Source organism: Mandrillus leucophaeus, unplaced genomic scaffold, assembly GCF_000951045.1.
Source record: "Mandrillus leucophaeus isolate KB7577 unplaced genomic scaffold, Mleu.le_1.0 Scaffold29, whole genome shotgun sequence".
Lineage (NCBI taxonomy): Eukaryota > Metazoa > Chordata > Mammalia > Primates > Cercopithecidae > Mandrillus > Mandrillus leucophaeus.
The window spans coordinates 2,574,110-2,584,985 of record NW_012103031.1 but is presented as its reverse complement, the minus strand read 5'-3'; the positions used below and the strand labels follow the sequence as shown (position 1 = coordinate 2,584,985).

Sequence of the window (10,876 nt, the reverse complement as noted above, 5' to 3'; positions counted from 1 at the left end):
CTCTAGAATCCACCTGAGGTCTCAGACTGGGATGCATGTCCAAGTCACCCGGGGACAGCTCTCCCCACCTCCAGGGACCTGAACTGGCTCCCTTCCGTTGTCTTCACCACAGAGGACAAGTGGGATGTCCTGCTACGTCACAGCACTGCTGTTGCTGTCTGCAAGGCAAAAATGTCCATGCACAAAAGAGAGACTCTGGCCACACCGTCTATGCTTGGCTATATTCAGAGCACACAAGCTTTATTTAGCAACAATGGCAGTATTTCATGAGAATGAGCTGCACAATAGCGTAAATGCCATTTCCTGCACACAGCCTGGGAGCAGATGGTTACAGAGACAGAGCCCAGACCCTACAGTCCTCCCCTGCCCTTCCCGACTGGCTCCGGCTACTTCTGGCCTCATTATTGTCTCTCTCAACCACAGCCCAGGTCGCCGGGCCAGAGGGGGGAGTGCAGTCTGGTTCCGCTGCTCAGGCTGTGTCATCCTGCTTCTTCCTTCTCAAGGCCACCTCGGGAGCAGCTGGCCGGCAAGAATGCCCCCCTCACACACAGGGAACCCAAGTCCCTACTGACTCAACCTCTTCTACCACTGCAAGCCCTTTTCCTTGATGAAAGCTTTACATATGGGTTTTGATAAAATAAGGTGATATTTATAAAGCCCTCTGCACTCACTAAGAGTTAGTACTGCCCCCCATCCAGCCCCCTGCCAGCAAGCAGGGACTAGGGTGGCCTTATAAAAGGTGTGGGAACTGCAGAGACAAAGCACAAAGGGAGGGCCCGGCCCAGGACCTGTCGGGGCTGCTTGGAGGTCAAATTTCCTTTCAGCTCTAGTGCAGGCTACATCTCAGCAACCGACTTAACCGGATACAGAGCCGATCATCTGAAATCTCCATGTGACATGTGTGTTTCTATTTCTGCGTGTGTGTACATGCACACTTGTCTCTGTGAGTGTGCCCATCTATGTGTACAACCTTTAGTTATGGATTTTTAATCCTTTGTGACCTCCTTTCTAGCTCTCTGGCACAGGCAGAGCTGTCTGGGGGAGGAAACTGAGAACCCCCAATGGACAGCAGATGTGCCAATGTGAGAGGAATGGGCAATGGGCAGCCAGGCCCACCTGGGAGTGAACATGGAACACCCCAAGCATCAAAGTCCTGCATGAAGCCTCTTCAAAGGTACGGGGTCGAGGGGGTGGTAACCGAGTGGGGCTTACATCAGTGGCTGGACTGTACAGGTGGGTGAATGGTTGGGGGCAGGGGTTACCGAGAGGGAGAGGCTTGTGGCAGTGGCTGAACTGTACAGATGGATGGATGATCCAGGCCAAAAGCCCCACGCACATGAACCCCTCCTGGTCAGTGGTGCACACCACCCTGCCAGAAACTCCAAGTCAGCAGTCAGTTAACACTGAAATGGGGTGGGGAGGGGGAGTGCTCACACAGTGTAAGTTTTGACAGACTTATAGAGGGGTGGGAGCAGCCCATGGTTCTCGCGAACAATTTCCAGGTACTCAGATGGAGTCTCCAGCAAGAAGGGCCCACAGCACATCTGGCAGCAGCACCTGACCCCAGAGGGTGGCTCCGGGTTCTTGTCAGACATGGGGGAAAAGTCAAAATCAGCCACCTATGATGAACAAAATCCCACGGGTCAATCACCCACCCACCAGGAGCCCCATCAGGTGGCCTTATGAGCTCAGCTGCCTGGCAGCAGAGTGCACAGAAACACCTTTCTGGTACCACACAGATGCAAGAGATGGACATAGGAGATACATCAGATGGGACACAAACTTAGCAATTTTTCCTAGTTTACAGGTGCCTCTTGGGCACGTCACCCCAAGTCCCAGAGCCTCGCTGTAACATCAAGACCCCCTCAAGGCATCCTGGCCTGGCCCCCATACCCTCTCTAAAGATCCTCTCTAGGCAAGGCCCAGTAGTCCAGCCTCCATCCCACTGAGTACCCACCTCCACCATATCCTTTTGCTGAGTGGCATTCCGCAGGGTCATGTACATGATGAAGGCCAACATCACAGTGATAAGTGTAGCACATGGGAAAGCAAAGACAGCCGGCTGGATTCCTGGGAATGAAAGAGGTAACATTACAGGACTGGGTAGCTGGTGCTGCAGTGCTGGTTCTCAGGAAGCAAGCACAACAAACGAGGGAATGAATGGTCAACTCCTACCAGTGATTTTTTTACCCTCGTGTACATGCATCCCAACTGGGTAACCCCAATAGGTAAATCCAGGACTTCACAAAAAATAAACTGGGGTCTGGGTGGGGGGCTTTCAGCATACATCCACAAGTTACTTGATAGTAGCTTCCAAGAGTGGCAGCTAAATTCCTCACCGCTTGAGTGAGGGCTGGACTCAGTGACCAGCTCCTAGTGTACAGCAGATGAAAGGAGTGACAGTGCATGGCTCCTGAGTCTAAGCCATAAAGGACACCACAGCTCCTTCTTTGCTCTCTTAGGTGACACCCTTTTGGGAAGGGCAGCCCTGTTGTGAGGTCACCCAATTGGCATTGTGTCTCTGCTTCGGCTTCCACCCTCTGGCAACTCCAGGCTCACCCACTAAACCTGTTGCAATGAAGTGGTATGATAGAAAGAGTCTAGTGACTGAAGTTGAACAGTTGTGGGTTCAAATCCTAGCTCTGAACATGCTACCTCATGCTAATGTTGACCTGCAAGACTGCTAAGGAGATGCAACAAGAAGAGGGGTGTTGATGTGTGTGGCATGTGGTAGGTGATCAGGAAGTGTGGGTTCCCTCTCCCTTTTCCCTCACCCTCTGCCATGAGTGTCTGTTTCCCCAGGAAAAGTTGGCATTGATTACCTGTACTGCTGTCTTCTCTGCAGAATTCAGGGGGTTCCTGATTGGAACTTGGTCCCCAGAGGGTGCTGAGAGATGCAGGGCTCAAGTGACCTGACGATGCCCACAAAGTAAGCCAGGGCCCACTTGGACTGTAGCATTCTCTCAAGGGCCCAGAGTGGGACTGGGGAGACTGTAGAGGACAGTGACAGCTTCAGGTGCATCCATAGGACCAACCTTGAAGACAGGTGCAGCTGGCAGGGTTTGGCACGAGCTTGGGAGCACTGGGAAGAACTAACTCCTATCCCAGGACCAGAGTCTGAAAGCCTGGCTCAGGCTCAGGCTAACATCCAGTCTTGTTGCCTCCCTGTGCCTTAGTTTCCCCTTTTGTGGCATCAAAAGTAGGACTAGGTTGAGCATCTGAAAGATGGTGCCTTCAGGACCTGAGATCCTACTCTATGTAAGGACGTATTTATCTGGGGCTCCCAGAGTCCTCCATAAAAATGAACTGTAGAACCCAATGCTGTCATCAGCAAAGCCTATGACCGTAAGCCAGGGACTGGGCCTGATGATGGTTTTAGAAGGGTATTTCAAGAAAGAAGGTTGGGCATCCTTTTCTTCCATTCATTCATTCATTCATTCATTCATTCATTCATTCATTCATTCATGGAGACAGGGTCTCACTCTGTTGCTCAGGCTGGAGTGCCATGGTGCGATCTTGGCTCACTGCAGCCTCAACCTCCTGAACTCAAGTGATCCTACCACATCAGCTTCCCAAGTAGCACAGCAGAGACCTGCAGGCACACGCCATTCTCTCTCTCTCTCTCTCTGTATATATACACACACACACACACACATACGTATATATATGCACATATATATACATATATATGTGTTTTGAGACAAGAGCCTCTCTGTGGCCCAGGCTAGAGTGCAGCGGTACAATCTCAGCTCACTACAACCTCCACCTCCCAGGTTCAAGGGATTCTCATGCCTCCACCTCCTTCATAGCTGGGATTACAGACACACACCACCACACCCAGCTAATTTTTTGGTATTTTTTAGTAGAGATGGGGTTTCACCATGTTGGCCAGGCTGGTCTCGAACTCCTGACCTCAAATGATCCACCCACCTTGGCCTCTCAGAGTGCTGGGATTACAAGCACGAGCCACCGCACCTGTCCTATTTTTATAGTTTTTGTAGAGACAGAGTTTTACCACGTTGCCCAGGCTGGTCTCAGACCTCTGGGTTCAATCAATCCACCCACCTCAGTCTCCCAGAGTCCTGGGAGCCACCGTGCCTAGCCCAGGCATCCTTATTAATGATATGCAATGCCTTCTCCCTGGAAGACTCACTACCACACTGTGAGTTGAGTTACTGTTGGGGATGCTGGTTTTAGCGGTGGCAACTGCTGGGGCAGGCGTGATGGTGATGAGGGAGGGAACATTGCAATCATGGTGGCTCATTTGGTGCAAAAGTGTTTGTGCTGGGGACATGTGTGGTCTTGGAAATATGTGGGAGAAGACATTGGCATGGTTGCTTTTGGTCCACGAAGCTGGCATTGGGGCAGGTGGTAGCATGGGCTTATAGATGTGGGTAGGGGCAGGGGCCATTGAGGTGACTTGGTGAGAATGCTGATAGAGTCATTAGTGGTGGCGCTGGTGGTCCTGGAAAAGTTGTTAGGAGAGCATATGGTAATGGTGGTGTCTGAGTTGGTTACAGTTGTTAGTGGTGCTAGTGTTGATGGTGGTGCTGGTAGAATCGATGGGTGCTGTACTGGGGTTGGCAGAGTTGGTTGCTGGTGGGATTGGAGAGTTTGGTGGTGGTGGTATTGGCAGTTGGCCAACGCTGATGTTGGCCATCACTGGAGTCAGTAGGGTTAATGATGTTAATGAAGGGTGCTGATGCTGGTGGGCTTCGTTGCTGAGGACTTTGGTAAGGTTGGTTGGTAGGAGCGTATTGGTGGTGGTGGCAGGGTGGACAGGCTTGTGCTGCCCATGTGGCACTGGAGCAGAAGGCGAGGTGTCACTTACTGGAGGGCCACACCTGGATCCTGTGGTACTGATGCGTCTTGCTGATGACATTCTCGGCCCGAATGCTGAAACAGTAGTCCCCAGGGTCCCTGAAGGTGTGGGTCAGGTTGTACGCTGTGCTGGCCACGGACACAGGGTGGCACTCCCCTTCCTCCAGCGGGAGGCACTCAGGCTTGAGACGCCAGCACACGGTCAGAGGAGGGCTGCAGGGAAATGCGGGCGGTTTTTAAAAAAAGGCTCAGTAAAGCGTGTCAGCACAGACCAAGTCCAAGACGGGCCAGGTGGCCAGGAACTTCAGTGTCCTTTCCAGGACAGGACATCAAGCTGTCCTGGACTCAGCTTCATGCATTCCAGACCAGGGGACACTATGGTGCAAAAGAGATGGTCCCGGACCCCCAAGGGAATTCCAAGTGAATAAGGCAGAGATACACACAGACTGCTCACTGGAGGCAGGATGAGGGGTCCAATGGCACACATGGCGTACCACAGAAGCCCAGGGGAATAATAGGCACGTCCCATTTTTTGGTTTTTGTTTTCTATGAGACAGGGACTCACTCTGTCACGCAGGCTGAAGTGCCGTGGCTCAATCATAGCTCAGTGCAGCCTCCAACTCCTGAGCTCAAGCGATCTTCCTGCCTCAGCCTCCCGAGTAGCTGGGGCTACAGGCACCAGCCACCATGCCCAACTAAATTTTTTATTTTATTTTATTAGTTAATTTATTTATTTAGAGATGGAGTATCGCTCTGTTGCCCAGTCTGGAGTGCAATGTCGCGATCTTGGCTCACTGCAACCTTCACCTCCTGGGTTCAAGCCTCAGCTTGCCAAGTAACTGGGACTACAGGCGCGCACAACCATGCCTGGCTAATTTTTGTATTTTTAGTAGAGACGGGGTTTCACCATGTTGGCCAGGCTGGTCTCCAACTCCTGACCTCGGGTGATCTGCCCACCTCAGCCTCCCAAAGTGCTGGGATTACAGGCGTGAGCCACCGTGCCTGGCCAATTTTTTTATAGAGATGGGACTATATTGCCCAGGGTGGTCTCCAACTCCTAGCCTCAAGTATTCTCCTGCCTCAGCCTCTCAAAGTGCTGAGATTACAGGTGTGAGCCACTGCAACCAGCATGAGAGGGTTGTTTTGTTTGTTTTGTTTTCGTTTTTGTGTTTTGTTTTGTTTTGTTTTTGACAGAGTCTCACTCTGTCACCCAGGCTGGAGTACAGTGGTACGATCTCAGTTCACTGCAACCTTTGCCTCCTGAGTTCAAGTGATTCTTGCACCTCAGCCTCCCAAGTAGCTGGGACTACAGGCATGCGCCACCACATCTGACTAATGTTTGTATTTTTTTGGTAGAGATGGGGTTTCACCATGTTGGCCAGGCTAATCTTGAACTCGTGACCTCAAGTGATCCACCCACCTCAGCCTCTGAAAGTGCTGGGACTGCAGACATGAGCTACCGTCCCTGACCATGAGAGCATTCTTAATGAGGTAGCCAGAGAAGGCTTCCTGGAGGAGGTGGCAGTTGAGCAGATCTGAAAGGATAAATGAACCTTTGATGCATGAGAAAGGATAAGGGCATTCCAAGTTATCCACATTCCACATGCATAGGCTCAGAAGCTGGAAAATGCAGGTCCATCCAAGGAATGTGAAATGAACATTCCAATTCCACACAACCCCAGGTCCGCAGGAAAAGCCACGCACTCATGCCACCTCAAAGGTCAGGGCTGCTAAACCCACGGGGCTTCCCATTCTCCCCATGCTGAGCTCCTGCCTCCAACGCCCCGTGAAAACTACCTCCAACCCCTAAATTATTCATAGCTCATCTTCTCCCCTGGCCTCCATTGCTCACTCTCTGTCTGGCCTAGCATCCCTCTCATGTGTCTCCGTGTGGAGACAAGAGTCCTTCAAGGGCTGGCCAGGTACGGTTGCTCACGCCTGCTCCCAGTACCTCGGGAGGCCGAGGTGAGTGGATCACTTGAGGTCAGGAGTTTGAAAGCAACCTGGCCAACATGATGAAACCCTGTCTTTACAAAAAATACAAAAAATTAGCCCGGCATGGTGGCATGCACCTGTAATCCCATCTACTCAGGAGGCGGAGGTTGCAGTGAGCTGAGATTGTGCCACTGCACTCCAGCCTGGGCAACAAAGCGAGACTCTGTCTGGAAAAAAAAAAAAAAAAAGAGTCCTTTAAGGCCTGGGCCCTGACCACTGATGTCTGCTGCTCTATCCATCCCAGTGGCCCCAGGGAGGGGCACCCTCATGGACAGAATGCACTCGGCATCTGTGTCTCCTCACTTACTGAACAGCGTGGTGCTGTGCTTGCCAGGAGCCTGGGCCAGGCTGCCTTGAGTAGACTGGCTGATGAGAATCCCCTGGGATGATCTGCTTCTGTGTCATGTGGGGTGCCCCACCCTGCACATAGAACCCTTGGAAGCAGTGGCTCTGTCTTGTCTACTCTGGTCTAGAAGCTTCCAGAAAAGCACCTGGTCCAAAGCAGATGCTCAATCAACTTCTGCTGGGTGGTGCAAGCTCCCCTGTGCAGGCTGGAGGGCAGAACAGGTTTGGGTTTTTTTTTTTTTTTTTTTTTTTTGGACAGAGTCTCGCTCTGTTGCCCAGGCTGGCGTGCAATGGCAGGATCTCAGCTGTCTGCAACCTCCATCTCCCAGGTTCAAGCAATTCCCCTGCCTCAGCCTCTCAAGTAGCTGGGATTACAGGCATGAGTCACAGCGCTCGGCCTCAGAAAAGGCTTTTGAAGTCAGGCATTCCAAGGGGCTTAGAAGAATAAGAAACATCTGGACATGTAATGGGAGAGAAGAGAACCCTGAAAGAACCACAGGACAAAGGCCTGGGGGCTGGAAAATAGGCCACGTTTTATACAGAGGGCTTTTCAACAGGAGGGTTCCCTCCCAACCTTTGTCTCCACGCCCACGGTGAATACAGCCCCAAAAGGCAGGTCCTCCCTCCCTGGGACCTCAAGAATTGAGCTGAGGGCTAGGTGTGGTGGCTCATGCCTGCAATCCCAGCACTTTGGGAGGCCAAGCTGGGAGGATCGCTTGAGCTCAGGAGACTGAGACCAGCCTGGGCAACTTAGGGAGACCCCAGCTCTACAAAAATTAAAAATTGGCCAGGCATGGTTGTGCCCACCTATAGTTTCAGCCACCCAGGAGGCTGAGGCAGGAGAATCATTTAAGCCTGGGAGGTCAAGGCTGCAGTGAGCTGTGATGGTGCCACTGCACTCCAACCTGAGTGACAGGGCAAAACTCTGTCTCTAAAAAATACAAATTAAAGGCCGGATGCAGTGGCTTATGCCTATAGTCTCAGCACTTTAGGAGGCCAAGGCGGGTGGATTACTTGAGGTCAGGAGTTGGAGACCAGCCTGGGCAACATGGTGAAACCCCATCTCTACTAAAAATACAAAAATTAGCTGGGCATCATGGAGTGTGCCTGTAATCCCAGCTAGTCGGGAGGCTGAGGCAGGCAGGAGAATCGCTTGAACCAGGGAGGCAGAGGTTGCAGTGAGCCAAGATTGCGCCACTGCACTCCAGCCTGGCGACAGAGTGGGAGACTCTGTCTCAAAAAAAAATTAAAAATAAAAATAAAATAAAGACTGGAGCTGAGCCCATGCTTTCCCCATGGCCCAGCCTCAGGACAGAGTGGCACTGCCCTTCCACGAGGTCCCAGACGTGGGGACCGTCACAGAGTGAAACACACTTGGGGTCACCATGAAAGTGGATGTGCAGAGCCCATGGGGCGCCCACAGTGCACTCTGGAGTTCACTTACCTGCCCAGGAAGTTCAAGGTCACGGTCATCTTTTGGAAGGTCTGAATTAGGGTAGGCCCCAAGACTTGGATGCCTCGAAGGGTTTCTGTAAGGCCGAGAGAACCCCATTAGACCTGGTGGCTAAGGATTGCTGTCAAGGCTCCCAGGGCACAGGGTGGTGTGACCGCCACCCTGTCCTCCCCTCTGCCCTCTCCTAAGAGCAGGTCACAGGTCTGTGCGGGGTTCCTCTGGGTCCTGCCCTTCCCTGTCAGCAGCAGGTGCTGGAGCAGGCTCAGAGGGAGGAATTTGGAAAAGGCAGGCAAACACATGACTGTCCCACCCAATGCCAAGTCATCGTCCGTGTCATACAGGGCAGCACCATCCCATCAGCAAGAACCAAGACATCTTCTGCAGCTGCCCAAGGGCTCCATCTTGCCAAAGCCAGGGAGAGATGGAGACCGTCCCACCCTGGGGTGAGCCTCGGTGGGAGGCCAATGGGGCCAGGGAACAGGGAATGGCATGGACTGGCCAGTTCACAGTAGACAGCTGATCACCGGCTCAGGCTCTGGGTGCTCAGGCTCAGGCGGCCCCGGGCACGAGGGCCGCTCAGCCACTGCACAGCCACAAGATCCCATCCACGGCCTGCAGCGCCCTGTCTGAAACAGGGGTAATGATAGACACTCCTCAGAGGTCTGTGGGGCTCCAGGAGACAGGATGTGGGTCCAGCCCGGAGCCACTGTGATCTGTGCATATGCTGACCCCACTCTGGAACGCCCAGACCGCATCAGCCTGCCTGGACACCCACCCTGCAGCTTCAGCGAGGCGGAGAAGTCCCCGGTCTTCTGCATCACACCCTTCGTGGCATCTGGCTTCACCTCTTCCCACTCTGCCACCACTTTGAGCTTCACGGTGAAGGTCCCGATGATGGAATAGTTATAATAGACCACGGAGTCTTCAGTCACCATCTGGGTCCTGTTAGGAGACAGGGAGGAGAGAGGAGGAAGACAGCAGATGGTTACTTCTCCTTCCTGTAACTCAGAAGTGATTCATGGGATTGCCAGAGTCAGGGGAGGCTGTGCAGTGATACTCCCAGCTACCAGTGAGCACACCCGTCATCACAGGGCTCCAGGTCAGCTGACCCATTTCCCAGATGAGGAAACCGAGGCCAGAGAGGGCCTAAAATTCAGGAGAATTACAAATTTCTCACATTAGCCAAAGTTCAAGGGCTCAACAGCCTCATGTGGTAAAGACAGAAGAATTGTTTGTCAAAAATTTTTTGTTTTTGTTGTTTTTGGTTTTTGAGACAGGGTCTCACTCTGTCACCAGTGGTACAATCATGGCTCACTGCAGCCTTGAATTCCTGGGCTTGAGCAATCTGCCCATGTCAGCCTCCCAAGTAGCAGGGATCACAGGCGCATACCACTGTGCCCGGCTAATATATGATTTTTTGTAGAGACAAGGTCTCACTATGTTGCCCAGGCTGGTCTTGAACTCCTGTGTTCAAGTGATCCTCTGACCTCAACCTCTCAAAGTGCTGGGATTACAGGCATGAGCCACTGTGCTAAGCCGACGGTTCTGCTGGACAAAGCTGCCATCCAGATTTTTCAAGTAAATGATCTTGTCTGCAAATTGTCTGCTTTCCAATATTTATACTGTACTTTCTCTCTCTCTCTCTCTTTCTTTTTTTTTTTTTTTTTTCCTTTTTAGAGATAAGGTTCTGCTCTGTTGCCCTGGCTGGAGTGCTGTGGTGCAATCAGATCACTGCAGTCTCTGAACTCCTAGGCTCAAGCAGTCCTCCCACCTCAGCCACCCGAGTAGCTGGGACTACAGGCACGTGCCACCATTCCTGGCTAATTTTTGTATTTTTTGTAGAGACGAGGTCTCCCTATGTTACCCACACTAGTCTCGAATTCCTGGGCTCAAGTTTTCCCCCACTGTCTTGGCCTCTCAAAGCACTGGAATGACAGGTGTGAGCCACCATAGGCCTGCACTTATTTTCTTAACTTTACTGAGTAAGTTAGAACTTTCAGAATAATATTGATGGACCCTGATAAGGAGCACCCTTGTCTTATTCCTGCATCTAGAGCCAGGTTCCCCCAGCATCTCAATGCAATGATTCCCCAAAGGTATTTGACCACAGGTCACTTTTGTCACCAAGAATTAGAGAATCCACATTCCACGTTTTGCCAGGCACGCTGGCTCACCCCCTGTAATACCAACACTGTGGGAAGGCAAGGTGGGAGGACTGCTTGAGCCCAGAAGTTCGAGACCAGCCTGGGCAACTTGGCAAAA

General features: G+C 52.1%; 1 protein-coding gene across 4 annotated transcripts in view; it reads right to left on the bottom strand.

Annotated features, from left to right (window-relative positions):
- Window positions 1–568: 568 nt before the first annotated feature.
- Window positions 569–10,876, bottom strand: part of TMEM130 (transmembrane protein 130) — a 29,806-nt gene continuing 19,498 nt past the window's right edge. For 2 of the 4 annotated variants that reach the window (XM_011985801.1, XM_011985802.1), the window contains 5 exons: window positions 9,390–9,556; window positions 8,606–8,690; window positions 4,832–5,034; window positions 1,958–2,070; window positions 569–1,619 (listed from right to left, as the gene is read on the bottom strand). In XM_011985801.1, coding sequence (XP_011841191.1) covers window positions 1,431–1,619; window positions 1,958–2,070; window positions 4,832–5,034; window positions 8,606–8,690; window positions 9,390–9,556 — 757 coding nt within the window. In that variant the 3' untranslated portion in view covers window positions 569–1,430. The remainder of the gene's footprint in view (window positions 1,620–1,957; window positions 2,071–4,831; window positions 5,035–8,605; window positions 8,691–9,389; window positions 9,557–10,876) is intronic. The other 2 variants (XM_011985803.1, XM_011985804.1) reach the window with 1 other exon arrangement.